The sequence below is a fragment of the Manis javanica genome, chromosome 1 (genome assembly GCF_040802235.1).
Source record: "Manis javanica isolate MJ-LG chromosome 1, MJ_LKY, whole genome shotgun sequence".
NCBI classification, from domain to species: domain Eukaryota; kingdom Metazoa; phylum Chordata; class Mammalia; order Pholidota; family Manidae; genus Manis; species Manis javanica.
Window position 1 is genome coordinate 121981945 of NC_133156.1, and position 14453 is coordinate 121996397.

The 14453-nt window shown below is 35.9% G+C and overlaps 2 protein-coding genes across 4 annotated transcripts in view; one reads left to right on the top strand and one right to left on the bottom strand.

Moving 5' to 3' along the window:
• The window catches only part of NIPBL (NIPBL cohesin loading factor), a 224343-nt gene that overhangs the window by 193702 nt on the left and 16188 nt on the right, over positions 1-14453 (bottom strand). The window lies entirely within an intron of this gene.
• The window catches only part of LOC118969168 (uncharacterized), a 32586-nt gene continuing 24406 nt past the window's right edge, over positions 6274-14453 (top strand). Inside the window, exon 1 of the mRNA XM_073214105.1 lies at positions 6274-6512. Within this exon, the coding sequence (XP_073070206.1) occupies positions 6274-6512 (239 nt within the window). The remainder of the gene's footprint in view (positions 6513-14453) is intronic.

The following is a 14453-nucleotide window of genomic DNA, read 5'->3' on the forward strand; positions in this document are numbered from 1 at the left end:
AGAAATAGTCAAAACATGACAAATTTTGAGCTGAGGTTCCCATGAAGATAGTGTTGCTTGTTGCACCATTTGTTACTACCAGGTTTTTTCCAAAGTCTTTTTGGGTAGAGATCCAAGCGGCAGGTTTTTCTATTAAGCACAATTGGGTTGTCTAAATGAAGAGATGAAGATAAAAATGATGGAGGAACCAACTGCGTGCCAAAACAAAAAACAAAATTACTGTCTCTGTGTCAACCTTTGAAAGTCTTCATCCTACTTTTTAATTTACTTACTTAAACAATACAAAAAAAATCACCTCCCAGTCCTCAATGATACATACACATACCCATGCACATTTTTATTACAAAACAGGGACCATACTAATCATACTTCTGTTATTCCTTTAAGATACTGTTTATAAAAAATTTAACCATTATATAGTCCTACTTCCTTTAAAAAAAAATAGATGTACAGTATGTACCATAAACTACTTAACCACTATTTATATCCATTTAGGACTGTGTGGTCTTCTGTTACTAATTATTTTTTTAACTTCTATTTATTTATATTTTGCTACTACCAACACATCATAAACATGCATTTTTATGCCCTTAAAATTTCAACAGGCTAGACTCCTCAAAGTGGGTTTAATGAGAAATGGGCATGTGCATTTAAAATTTTTAATGACATAGAAGTACAAAATTAACCACCAAAAAGTCTGCAGCAACTGCTCTCTTGCATTTCTAAGCCTTCAATTGTTAAAAAGACCAAAATTCCTACCATTTGTTTCCCTAATACTCTTAAACCTAAACCTTTTCATTCACATCCAATGTGACATTTCAGTCTAAACACTACAATATAAAATTAACCTATTTTAAAAGAGCTAACTGGCATTCTTCTAGAGAGTAGACTAATGAATTTTCCAAAGAAGGTGGTACTGACTTATCAATCTGCAGAAAACTGTGATGGCATTATTATTATTACTATTATTTTGTATCGTTAATCTACAATTACATGAGGAAGATTATGTTTACTAGACTCCCCCCTTCAACAAGTCCTCTCCACAAATCCCAATACAGTCACTGTCCATCAGCGTAGTAAGATGCTGTAGAATCACTATTTGTCTTCTCTGTGTTGCACAGCCCTCCCTGTGCCCCCACAACATTATACATGCTAATCACAATGTCCCCTTTCTTTTTCCCCCTTCCCACCCATCCTCCCCAGTCCCTTTCCCTTTGGTAACTGTTAGTCCATTCTTGGGTACTGTGATTCTGCTGTTTTGTGCCTGCAGCTTTTTTCTTTGTTCTTATACTCCACATATGAGTAAAATCACTTGGTACTTGTCTTCTCCACCTGGCTTATTTCACTGAACATAATACCCTCTAGCTCCATCCATGTTGTTGCAAATAGTAGGATTTGTTTCCTTCTTATGGCTGAATAATATTCCATTGTGTTTATGTACATCTTCTTTATCCATTCATCTACTGATGGACACTTAGGTTGCTTCCATTTCTTGGCTATTGTAAATAGTGCTCCGATAAACATAGGGGTGCATCTGTCTTTTTCAAACTGGGCTGCTGCATTCTTAGGGTAAATTCCTAGAAGTGGGATTCCTGGGTCAAATGGTATTTCTATTTTGAGCTTTATGAGGAACCTCCATACTGCTTTCCACAATGGTTGAACTAATTTACATTGCCACGAGCAGTGTAGGAGGGTCCCCCTTTCTCCACACATTGCCAACATTTGTTGTTGTTTGTCTTTTGGATGGTGACGATCCTTACCAGTGTGAGGTGATATCTCATTGCAGTTTTAACTTGCATTTCTCTGATGACTAGCGATGTGGAGCATCTTCTCATGTGTCTGTTGGCCATCTGAATTTCTTCCTTGGAGAACTGTCTGTTCAGTTCCTCTGCCCATTTTTTATTTGGATTATTTGCTTTTTGTTCGTTGAGGTGCATGAGCTCTTTATATATTTTGGATGTCAACCCTTTATCGGATCTGTCATTTATGAACATATTCCTCTATACTGCAGGACGCCTTTTTGTTCTTTTGATGGTGTCCTTTGCTGTACAGAAGCTTTTCAGCTTGATATAGTCCCACTTGATCATTTTTGCTTATGTTTTCCTTACCTGGGGAGATATATTCATGAAGAAGTCACTCATGGTTATGCCCATGAGATTTTTGCCTATGTTTTTGTCAAAGAGTTTTATGGTTTCATGACTTATATTCAGGTCTTTGGTCCATTTCGAATTTACTTTTGTGTATGGGGTTAGACAATGATCCAGTTTCATTCTCTTACATGCAGCTGTCCAGTTTGGCCAACATCAACTGTTGAAGAGGCTGTCATTTCCCCATTGTATATCCATGGCTCCTTTATTGTATATTAATTGACCATATATGTTTGGGTTAATGTCTGGAGTCTCTATTCTGTTCCACTGGTCTGTGGCTCTCTTCTTTTGCCAGTACCAAATTGTCTTGATTACTGTGGCTTTGCAGTTTAGCTTGAAGTTGGGAAGCAAGATCCCTCCCACTTTATTCTTCCTTCTCAAGATTGCTTTGGCTATTCGGGGTTTTTAGTGGTACCATACGAATTTTTGAACTATTTGTTCCAGTTGGTTGAAGAATGCTGTTGGTAATTTGATAGGGATTGCATTGAATCTGTAGATTGCTTTAGGCAGGATGGCCATTTTGACAATATTAAATCTTCCTAGCCAAGAGCATGGGATGAGTTTCCATTTGTTAGTGTCCTCTTTAATTTCTGTAAAGAGTCTCTTGTAGTTTTTAGGGTATAGGTGTTCCACTTTCTTGGTTGGGTTTATTCCTATGTATTTCATTCTTTTTGATGCAATTGTGAATGGAATTGTTTTCCTGATTTCTCTGTTAGTTCATTCTTAGTGTATAGGAAAGCCACAGATTTCTGTGTATTAATTTTGTATCCTGCAACTTTGCTGAATTCTGATATTAGCTCTAGTAGTTTTGGAGTAGAGGCCTTAGGGTTTTTTATGTACAATATCACATCATCTGCAAATAGTGACAGTTTGACTTCTTCTTTACCAATCTGGATTCCTTGTATTTCTTTGCTTTGTCTAATTGCTGTGGCTAGGACCTCCAGTACTATGTTGAATAACAGTGGGGAGATCCTTGTCTTGTTCCCCATCTGAGAGGAAAAGCTTTCAGCTTCTCGCTGTTAAGTATGATGTTGGCTGTGGGGTTATCATATATGGCCTTTAGTATATTGAGGTAGTTGCCCTCTTTACCCATTTTGTTGAGAGTTTTTATTATGAATGGATGTTGAGTTTTGTCGAATGCTTTTTCAGTGTCTATGGAAATGATCATGTGGTTTTTGTCCTTTTTGTTGATGTGGTGGATGATGTTGATGGATTTTCGAATGTTGTACCATCCTTGCATCCCTGAGATGAATCCCACTTGGTCATGGTGTATGATCCTCTTGATGTATTTTTGAGTTTGGTTTGCTAATATTTTGCTGAGTATTTCTGCATCTACATTCATCAGGGATATTGGAATGTGATTTTCGTTTTTGGTGCGGTGTTTGCCTGGTTTTGGTATTAGGGTGATGCTGGCTTCATAGAATGAGTTTGGGAGTATTCCCTCCTCTTCTATTTTTGGAAAACTTTAAGGAGAATGGGTATTATGTCTTCTCTGTATGTTGGATAAAATTCTGCGGTAAATCTATCTGGCCTGGGGGATTTGCTCTTGGGTAGTTTTTGGATTACCACTTCAATTTCATTGCTGGTCTGTTAAGATTTTCTGTTTCTTCCTTGGTCAGTCTTGGAAGGTTGTATTTTTCTAGGAAGCTGTCCGTTTCTCCTAGGTTTTTCAGCTTATTAGCATATAGGTTTTCATAGTATTTTCTAATAATTCTTTGTATTTGTGTGGGGTCCATCGTGATTTTTCCTTTCTTGTTTCTGACTGTTGATGTGTGTTGATTCTGTTTTTCTCTTAATAAGTCTTGCTAGGGGCTTATGTATTTTGTTTTTTTTCTCAAAGAACCAGCTCTTGGTTTCATTAATTTTTTCTAGTGTTTTATTCTTCTCAATTTTATTTATTTCTTCTCCGATCTTTATTATGTCCCTCCATCTGCTGACTTTGGGCATCATTTGTTCTTCTTTTTCCAATTTCAATGATTGTGACTTTAGACTATTCATTTAGGATTGTTCTTCCTTCTTTAAATATGCCTGGATTGTTATATACTTTCCTCTTATAACTGCTTTCGCTGCGTCCCACAGAAGTTGGGGCTTTGTGTTGTTGTTGTCATTTGTCTCCATATATTGCTTGATCTCTATTTTAATTTGGTCATTGATCCATTGACTATTTGGAGCATGTTGTTAAGCCTCCATGTATTTGTGACCCTTTTCGCTTTTTTTGTACAATTTATTTCTAGTTTTATCCCTTTGTGGTCTCAGAAGTTGTTTGGTAGAATTTCAATCTTTTTGAATTTACTGAGGCTCTTTTTGTGGCCTAGTATGTGGTCTATTCTGGAAAATGTTCCATGTGCACTTGAGAAGAATGTGTATGCTGCTGCTTTTGGGTGTAGAGTTCTATAGATGTGTATTAGGTCCATCTGTTCTAATGTGTTGTTCAGTGCCTCTGTGTCCTTACTTATTTCCTGTCTGGTGGATCTGTCCTTTGGAGTGAGTGGTGTGTTGAAGTCTCATAAAATGAATGCATTGCCTTCTATTTTCTCCTTTAATTCTGTTAGTATTTGTTTCAGATATGTTGGTGCTCCTCTATTTGGTGCATATATATTTATAATGGTTATATCCTCTTGTTGGTCTGACCCCTTTATCATTATGTAATGTCCTTCTTTATCTTGTTACTTTCTTTGTTTTGAAGTCTATTTTGTCTGATACTAGTACTGCAACACCTGCTTTTTTCTCCCTGTTGTTTGCATGAAATATCTTCTTCCATCCTTGACTTTTAGTCTCTGTATGTCTTTGGGTTTGAGGTGCATCTCTTCTAAGCAGCATATAAATGGGTCTTGCTTTTTTATCCATTCTATTTCTCTGTGTCTTTTGATTGGTGCATTCAGTCCATTTGCATTTAGGGTGATTACTGAAAGATATGTACTTATTGCCATTGCAGGCTTTAGATTCGTGGTTCCCAAAGGTTCACGGTTAGCTTCTTTACTACCTTACTGTCTAACTTAACTTGCTTATTGAGCTATTATAAACACAGTCTGATGATTCTTTATTTCTCTCCTTTCTTATTCCTCCTCCTCTGTTCTTTATATGTTAGGTGTTTTATTCTGTAGTGTTTTGTGTTTCCCTTGACTGCTTTTGTGAATAGTTGATTTTATTTTTTGCCTTTAGTTAGTATTTGGTTCATCTGGTTTCTTTGCTGTGATTTTATTTTGTCTAGTGACATCTATTTAGCCTTAGGAGTACTTCCATCTAGAGCAGTCCTTCTAAAATACCCTGTCGAGGTGGTTTGTGGGAGGCAAATTCCCTCAACTTTTGCTTGTCTGGGTATTGTTTAATCCCTCCTTCATATTTAAATGATAATCATGCTGGATACAGTATCCTTGGTTCAAGGTCCTTCTGTTTCATTTCATTAAATATATCATGCCATTCTCTTCTGGCCTGTAAGGTTTCTGTTGAGAAGTCTGATGATAGCCGATGGGTTTTCCTTTGTAGGTGACCTTTTTTCTCTCTCTCTGGCTGCCTTTAATACTCTGTCCTAGTCCTTGATCTTTGGCATTTTAATTATTATGTGTTTTGGTGCTGCCCCTCTTGGGTCCCTTGTATTGGGAGTTCTGTGTGCTTCCATTGTCCTAGAGGCTATTTCCTCCCCCAGTTTGGGGAAGTTTTCAGCAATTATTTCTTCAAAGACACTTTCTATCCCTTTTTCTCTCTCTTCTTCTTCTGGTACCCTTATAATGCAGATACTGTTCCATTTGTATTGGTTACACAGTTCTCTTAATATTCTTTCATTTCTGGAGATCCTTTTATCTCTCTCTACCTCAGGTTCTCTGTGTTCCTGTTGTCTGATTTCTATTCCATCAACAGCGTCTTGCACCTCATCCAGTCTTCTCTTAAGTCCTTCCAGCAATTGTTTTACTTCTGTATTCTCCTTCCTATCTTTATCTGTTAGCTCTTGCATATTTCTCTGCTGCTTCATCAGCATGGTTATGACCTTTATTTTGAATTCTTTTTCAGGAAGTTTGGTTAAATCTATCTCCCCTGGCTCCTTCTTGGGGGTCGTCTGGGATATTCTTGTCTGGATCAAATTCTTCTGCCTTTCATGGCGATAGAGGTAATTGTGGGCAGTTGACGCATGTGTCAGCTGGGAGAACAAAGTCCCTTCTTGTTTGCTGATTGCCTCCCTCTCCTGCGAGAACGGCGACCCCTAGTTGCTTGTGCTGGGCAGATGCGCGTGGACAGGTCCTCTGAGTCTGGTCCGGGCAGCTGCGGAGAAGGCTCTGGGCAGTTTCTGTGGGTGCAGCCACTCTCAGGCTGCTCCCCTGCTATGGTGGCGCTATGCAGGAGGTGGAACGGATGGGAGGCTGTTTCGCTGTAAGGAGCCTCAGAGCTGTGCTGCCTCCCAGGGGGTTAGGGCACCTGGAGTTCCCTGGGATTCCCAGCTTCTGAGCTGAGTGTGCCAGGATGCTTCCATCCAGCTGTGAGGCCCCTGTCCCTTTAAGACTTTCAAAAAGCACTTGCTTTTCTTTTGTCCCAGGGGCACCAGCTGCAGGGACCCACTCGCATATTCTACTGTTTCGTTTCCCTAATATCCAGCATACCACGCACTGTATCTGTGCTCCTGGTGCAGATGACTAGTGCTGGGTATTTAGCAGTCCTGTGCTCCCTTCTCTTTCCCCGCTCTGACTCCTTTCCTCCTGCTGGGGTGCTGGGGTCGGTGGGGAGCGCTCGGGTCCTGCCAGTCCATGGCTTGTATCTCACCCCCTTCATGAGGTGCTGAGTTCTCACAGATGTAGATGTAGCCTGGCTGTTGTGCTGTATGTTCTGGTCTCTCTTTTAGGAATAGTTGTATTTGTTGTATTTTCAAAAATATATATGGTGTTGGGAGGAGATTCCACTGCCCTACTCATGCCGCCATCTTGGCTCCTTCCTCCTGTGATGGCATTTTTGGTATTCATAATACCTGAGGGCTGCAACCTGCCATTAATGCATGAGAAACTTAATACGGAGCAGTCTAGCACAAAGAATGTCTTGCCCCAGATAGCAGTCACCCACCTCTGGGTGTTAAATACAAACTACACAACTGGGGTATGTTGCTCAGTTTCATTTGTAAGAAGTCTGCAAAGATGGTCAACAAGGTTCAAGCGGAGTCACGGTAACAATTTCAGAGTGGGATACACATAAAGCAATAGCTCTGTGAAGTATTTGCACTATTGTTTTTTTTCCTTCACTTCATTCCCTCAGGTAAGACTTCAAGTTTCTAAAGAACTGCATCTGAATGATTACCTCTGGTTAAACTTTTTACTATTGTGGCTTACTTTTATTATTATTCCTGTTTTTGCTTTCCAAGATTTAATGCACATGCTTGGCAATGGCTGCACTATTTTAGATGCAACTTTGGACACTGAAACCATAACTTTGATTATTTTTTTAAAGGTGCCCAAAGTTCTTCAGTAACTTCTGAAGTAGTATCTTTGACACCTTTCTACTTATTAAAATCATAATTTCCTATGGTCCTAATTCTGTGTTCCCTACATACCTGGACAGTAATTGTACCACATACAAGGTAACCTCAATAAATTTTGAATAAAAAATTGGCTTTCATACTAGGAAATTTAGGCAACTTTAGCCTGAAGAAGGGCAAAAACAAAAACTAAATATTTGTAATATATAAAATGTTGTTTGTTCACCCCATAGTAGAGGGCTAACATATGTAAAGTTAACTTGACACAGCTGATTTTTTTCTTCTTTAGGTAGCAGGATTAAAAAATTTTTAATCAAATACTAAGATATTTGTAATCTCATCTCTACATTCAAAAATAAGGAACTTTTATTTCAAAAAGTTGTCTTTTAGCATGTCAACATTTTATGTAGTAGCAGTTGGTTTTGTATATTTTTGCATTATATTGCCATTGTATTAAATATAATTTTTTACATTAACTATTATCACCATTTGAAAAGTGCGTCACCAGAAATGAATGAATATATTATATGTTGTGCCAACATTAAATACTATCTCTAAAACACACTTCTTTTTGAAGAAGATAGGTGCCGTATTTGTTGATGTGTACAATGTCTTATCAAAGCTGTTTCAGATTTTTTTTTAAAGTTTTTCAATTGTTCCTTTACAATTTGTACTTTCATTTGTGGGAACTGTTCTTCACTCATCTTGCTATTGAAATGTTTATGATTTTCACATGTATTCTCAAGTATTTATTTAGTTACACCTTTCAGACCTGTTCTTCAGAGGTATTTCTGAGAAGTCTAAGGCTTTTTATCCTTTTTTATTGTAAAAGTTATATATGTATATTATAAATATTTTAGAGTGCAGATAAAAGAAGAGAGTGCTTATAATCCTGTCACCCTAAGTTAAGGACAATGTGGGTTTTTTTTGTCTTTTCTTTCCTGAGCAAATGCATTTTAGTTTTAGTCATACTGCTCCCACAGTATTTTGTTTTCTTTACCTAAGTGGGAGAATGAATATGATGAAACATTTAAAGCTTTAACTTTTATTCAGGAGTTTAATACAAAGCTATGAAAAGATACTACTTTAATTCTGGTGGTTACCTAATTTTGTTTTTCCATCACTTATTTGAGTCTTTCTGAATGAACATGTACTATATCTTAAAGAAGAGTTGTGAGATTTAAAAGGGGAAAATATATACTACTCACCTAACAAAGTATCTTGCAATTACGAGAACAAAAACTGAACAAGGCTCTTTTTAAATAAAGACATTACAACAATTAAAGTCTGTCTAAGCAATTTCATATTCTAGAATCTTGCTCCTCTAAGCACGGAACATAGACCAGGAGTAGCACACCTCACTTCCTTTTATAAAACACCTATTCCAGATGTACTGAATCACAATCAGCACTGAAATGAACATAGGCAGAAATAATCTTTAAAAAGCCACTTCATTAGTAGTTTGATAGAAAGAAGTCATTTTTAATGGAAAGACAACAGAATAAATGGAAAGACATTCTTAATGGAAAGACAACACTAAAGGCAACAAAATGATTTAACAAAATGAAGAATGATATAAACAGTTCCCAAGTTTATGCTTAGTGTAAAATACATTCTTATTAAAATTAGTCTGAAGAGTTCCAAATATATTATTAGTATCACTGTCATTATTTAAAATTGTTTCAGTAGATGTAAAAATGCATAATCCCTTTATATATATTATGCATATCTGCTACATGTTATACTGTACATTATGTATTATGATACTGGTTATATATTTAACTTTAGAGATAGACATATAGTAGCATTTATTTTAGAATTGCTCTATTTCACTGATTTATCTATCATGATATATTGTACAGTGATGTTTTAGCCACAGTAGTTTGATAATATAAGGGATATCTGTTTTTCCCTCCCATTAACTTATAATTTTCAAATTTTTCTCATGTACTTTTTAGATAAATTACAGAAGCATTATTTCAGGTTTCCCCAACATGCCACTGGAATTTTGACTGAAAATATATTAAACCAATAAATAATTTAGTAGTAGGTGTCTTCAAAATATTTTCTTCATGTGCCTTTCTCAAAATTGAGTTTATATGTCACATTTCTCATTGGGATCGATTCAGGAATGAAAAAAGCACAGAGGAAACTGCCCTTTTCACACATGTAAAACTAAATTTAAGAAGGTATGCATGCCATATTCAAGTCCAAGCCTGACTTTTAAGGAAAACTGCAGGCTTTTCTGCTCAATTACCCACTATTAAGCCCTAAATCTTCAAATAAGAATCCTCCATTAGTGGATTCCTCTCAAATAGGAGAAGACTTCTATTTCAGAACCAAGGCAAAAATGAGAAGTGTGTAGCAAGAGGTGAACTTAGTCCATGAAGACACATTTCAGATTAGTAATATTGTCTCTTAACAGTTAAGATCATTCAAATTCACTCCTTTTTACCTTTTCCAACTACCTCCTGACCAACTACATATTTCTGCTCTTGATTAACAATTTTTGGGCAATTTACCCTGTATGCCATTAAAAGAATGTTAAAAAAATCAACTTGCTCCCTGCTGTTATTTCTGTTGAATTTTTTCACTTTTGCAATACTCAATCCTTATACTAATCCCATAGGGCACTGGTTGTAGGCAGCCTTTAAGATGGAACCCCAGTAATGCTATCTTTCCGATACGTGTGTCCTTGTGCAATCCTCTCAAGTGTGGGATGGACCTGGTAACTTGTTTCTAAAAAATAGAATATGGTGAAGTGATGGCATTTCACTTCTGAGATGAAGTGACAAAAAGACTACTGCGTCTGTATAGAGTACCCACTCTTGCTTACTCTAACGGAAGTCAGCTGTTATGTTGTGAACTGCTCTACATCAAGTCCATGTGACAAGAAATAAAGTTTTTACCCAATAAGACAGTGAGGACTGTAGCCCATCCACAGCTAAGTGAGTTATCTTGGAAGCACATCCTCTGAGAGTCAAGCCTTACAATGACTACAGCCCCCACTGATACCTTGACTGTAGGAAGACTGCAGCTTTGTGAAAGACCCAGAGTTTAGAGGACACCCAGTTAAACTGTACAAAGATTCCTGGCCCACAGGAATTGTGAGATAATAAATGTACTGTTTTAAGCTGCCACATTTTGGAGTAACTTGTTATATAGTAATAGATAACACAGTTTTGGGGAAAAAAATTCGTAAGAATCATTTAATTTACTAATAGTTTACATTTAGTATACTAATAGTTTAATAAAACTCCTTTTGCAAGAAACTAACATATAGCACTACCCATCCTACTTAAAAGTACTTCATTTACCTCTACTGAACCTCATGAACAATTCTAGGCAGTATGTGGTACATGTAAGAAAAGTTGTAATTCTAACTTATACCTGTATTTAAGGATCCTAGAATTTAATCTAATATGCTCCCTTCTATTCTCAAATTCTTAAATAACTTGTTCATTCCTAGACATCTGGCTTACCTATGACAACATCTTTCATTAAGTTTTTTCCTACTTTCTTAGTTTTTTTTCCGCCAAAGGATGTCAGAGAACTTTGCAGAAAACTTTAGCAGCAATCTTGAGATGTTATACTATTCCCTCAATTATTAATATTTTGCAAAGAAAACAGCCTAGAGGAATAAAAGTCACAATCTAAAGAGTAGCCCAAATAACAAAGCAAATGATAGTAATTCAGAGAGGACAAAACAGAGTACCTCAACACTCACCTACAAGTATATTTTTAGCTTATGTGTATGAATTCATTCAACCCAAACATTTGGTGAGCACCTGAAGTGCCAGAAACTGTAATATTGAATTTAACCGAGATGAATAAGACACAGTCCACCACTACCCCCTCTCCTGACCTAACAAGGATATGATATAGTAGGTATTATAATAAAGGTTAAAGGAAAAAAAATGTGGGGAGGAGAGAGAAATAAATCCTGCCCAGAAGAAACAATAAGACATTCACAGAAAAGATGGAGCTGAACATGTCTCTGACCCAAGATTTAGGAAGCCATCTTTTGGAGGTTGTCCATTATTGAATATTTTAAATCTATTTAAATTTCATTTTTAATAGAGCATAACACCATCCAAAGTTTTGAATGAGTTAAGCTAAATTTCCTTCTACAAAACCCTACTGTTCAAAAGGTAACAAAACAAACTCAATACAAAGGTCTGCACTGAATGTGAGATTCCCCAAGAAAAATAAAACACATGAAAGCAAATGATATAAAACTTTCACAGAGGCTCCATCAAAAAGAAATACAATACATATTAATTTTTAAGTACCTATAAGGCAATCACATTACACTTGTCATATTTTTACTCTAGAAAGGTCTAAGGTAAAATAAAAGTCTTTGACACAGAAAAAAACAACTTGGAATTATTTTTTTCTGCTCTACTTTTGCCCGCCTTCTCTTTAAGCTATAACTTCCTGTCCTAAAATTATTCAAGGAGCCCTTCCAGAACTTCCTTTTACTAAGTCTGTTAGTTTCTGGGCCCAAAGCCTGACTCCATGAATCTCAAGAGCCAAATTTCCAAAGTGAGGACATTAAGCAAATTTTTGAAACCACAACAACTGCGTAATAAAACATTAAAAGAATAGACAAATACCTTATTTGACTTCTAAAAGCAAAGACTTGAGATATTTCTTACGCAAAATAAAAAATTCAGTTTTACAATTCTGCTTTATATCTTATTTAATAGTTCTTAAAGCTTAAGGATCCCTGGAGTTTTATGTATAATGTTATTAACCTGGGTGTAAGCTCCTCAAAGAGACTGGAGAAGCAGAATTAGTATGGTAATTAAGAATTCTAGACTTGGTTTCAGAATCAGAAAAAAATGTAGTTCAAATTCTTTCTCCCATTTCAAATTGTGTAACGTTGACTTCCTAAGGTTCAATTTCCTCACCTGTGAAATGCAAATAATATCTACTCCATGTGTTTTCTTATTTTTCTGAGAGTATTAAATATGATAATGGATAATATTTAGAAAGCTTTTGATAATGTTTATTTTAAAAAATGGGACATTGAGGAACCACCCTTCCCATCTTTTTATCTACTATATTTGTATCTATTATAACACCTAAAGGTTAACAATAAGAATGGAAGCTAAAGCTTATTAAATAAATAAGCACACTCAGAGTAGTTTTGCACTTAATCCTTGTTGATCAACAAAACATATCATAAGTTAACAAGAGTGTATCTCTTCACTTACCTAATTGCTAGAGAGGCTAAACATCTTTCTATATATGTATTTGCCATTTCAGGTCCAATTCTGACTCAAATTAAAAAACAGAAGTTTGAACTGGAGGAATAATAATCCATTATCACTGTTTCCTCTTTTGTTTCTAATCAGTAGATACATTTATTTGAATCATAATATTGTCTGTTAAACAAAATTCAAGTTACGAACCTTGCCTTCTTACCTCTCCTCTCCTTTTCCTAATCCCCCCTTACACTCTTTGCCTAGTCATTATTTCCCCTTTTTGTCCCTCCCATACAAATCAAGCTTTCCAGATGCACTACTGAAAATCACTTACTGATTAGTGGAAGAAAAAGATTTAAAATACCAGTAACCAACAAAATTTATTTGCATACACACACACACATTGTTAACACAGACATTTTATTCCAGCAACAAACATTTGAGAAGCCCTAACTACAGGTAAAGCAACATTGCTTTAAGAACTAGACCACAATTCCTCAGTTTTTAATCCTATGCTATCACCCACAGAGCACTAAATGAAACTTTTAAAATAATGTGTCCAAAAGTTTTCTTCTGAGATTTCTCATCTTTTCATATGCGTGCAAGTTTTTTCAAGGAGCGGGACTGGCCAGATAAGAACAATTCTACCTGTAGTTACTGTTGGCATTGTAGTGTTTGGAAGGCTGGAAAAAGGCAGAAAGAACTATACTGAAGAACAAACATAAATTACCTCTGGGAAAAGGAGTATGAATTAGAATAAAGGAGTTCTGCAAGGATGTAGGATACAAGATCAATATACATAATAATAAATTGTATTTCCATTCACTAGCAATAAAAAAATCTGAAATTGAAAAAATTTTTAATTTCACTTACAATAGCATCACAAAGAATAAAATGTTTAAGAACAAATTTAACAAGAGAAATGCAACACTTGTACACTGAGAACTATGAAACATTTTCAGTGAAAGAAATTAAGACCTGAAAAATGAAAGGCACTCCATGCTTGTAGATGGGAAGATTTAATATTCAGGTGGCAATACTCCCCAAATTTATTTGTAAACATAACCCCAATCAGAATTTCAGCTGCCCATTTTGCAGAACCGGACAAGCTGTTCCTAAAATTTGTACAAAAACGCAAGAGATCCAGATTACCAAAACAATCTTGAAAAAAAAAAAGTTGGAGAACTCATCCTTTCCATTTCATACCATACTACAAAGCTATAATAATCAACAGTGTGGTACCAGCATAGTGTTAGAAACACAGATTGATGGAATAAAGCTGAAAGTCAGGAATAAATTATTTTTTATATTTACATTCAAATGATTTTTTACAAGGGTGCCAAGACCATTCACCCTTGGGAAATGGGAAAAGAATAGTTTTTTCAGCAGTGACAGCACAACTGGATAGTCACATGTAAAAGAAAAAAAATTGGATCCCTATGTCATATCATATGCAAAAAATTAACTCAAAAGGGACCGAAGTCTTAAATTTTAAGAGCTAAAGCTATAAGTAGATGTCAATCTTTATGACCTTGGATTAGGCAATGGTTTCTTAAATACAACATCAAAAGCCCATGCCACCAAAGAAAAAAACAGGTAAATCAAGACATCAAAATGAAAAGCTCTTGTCCTTCAAAGGAT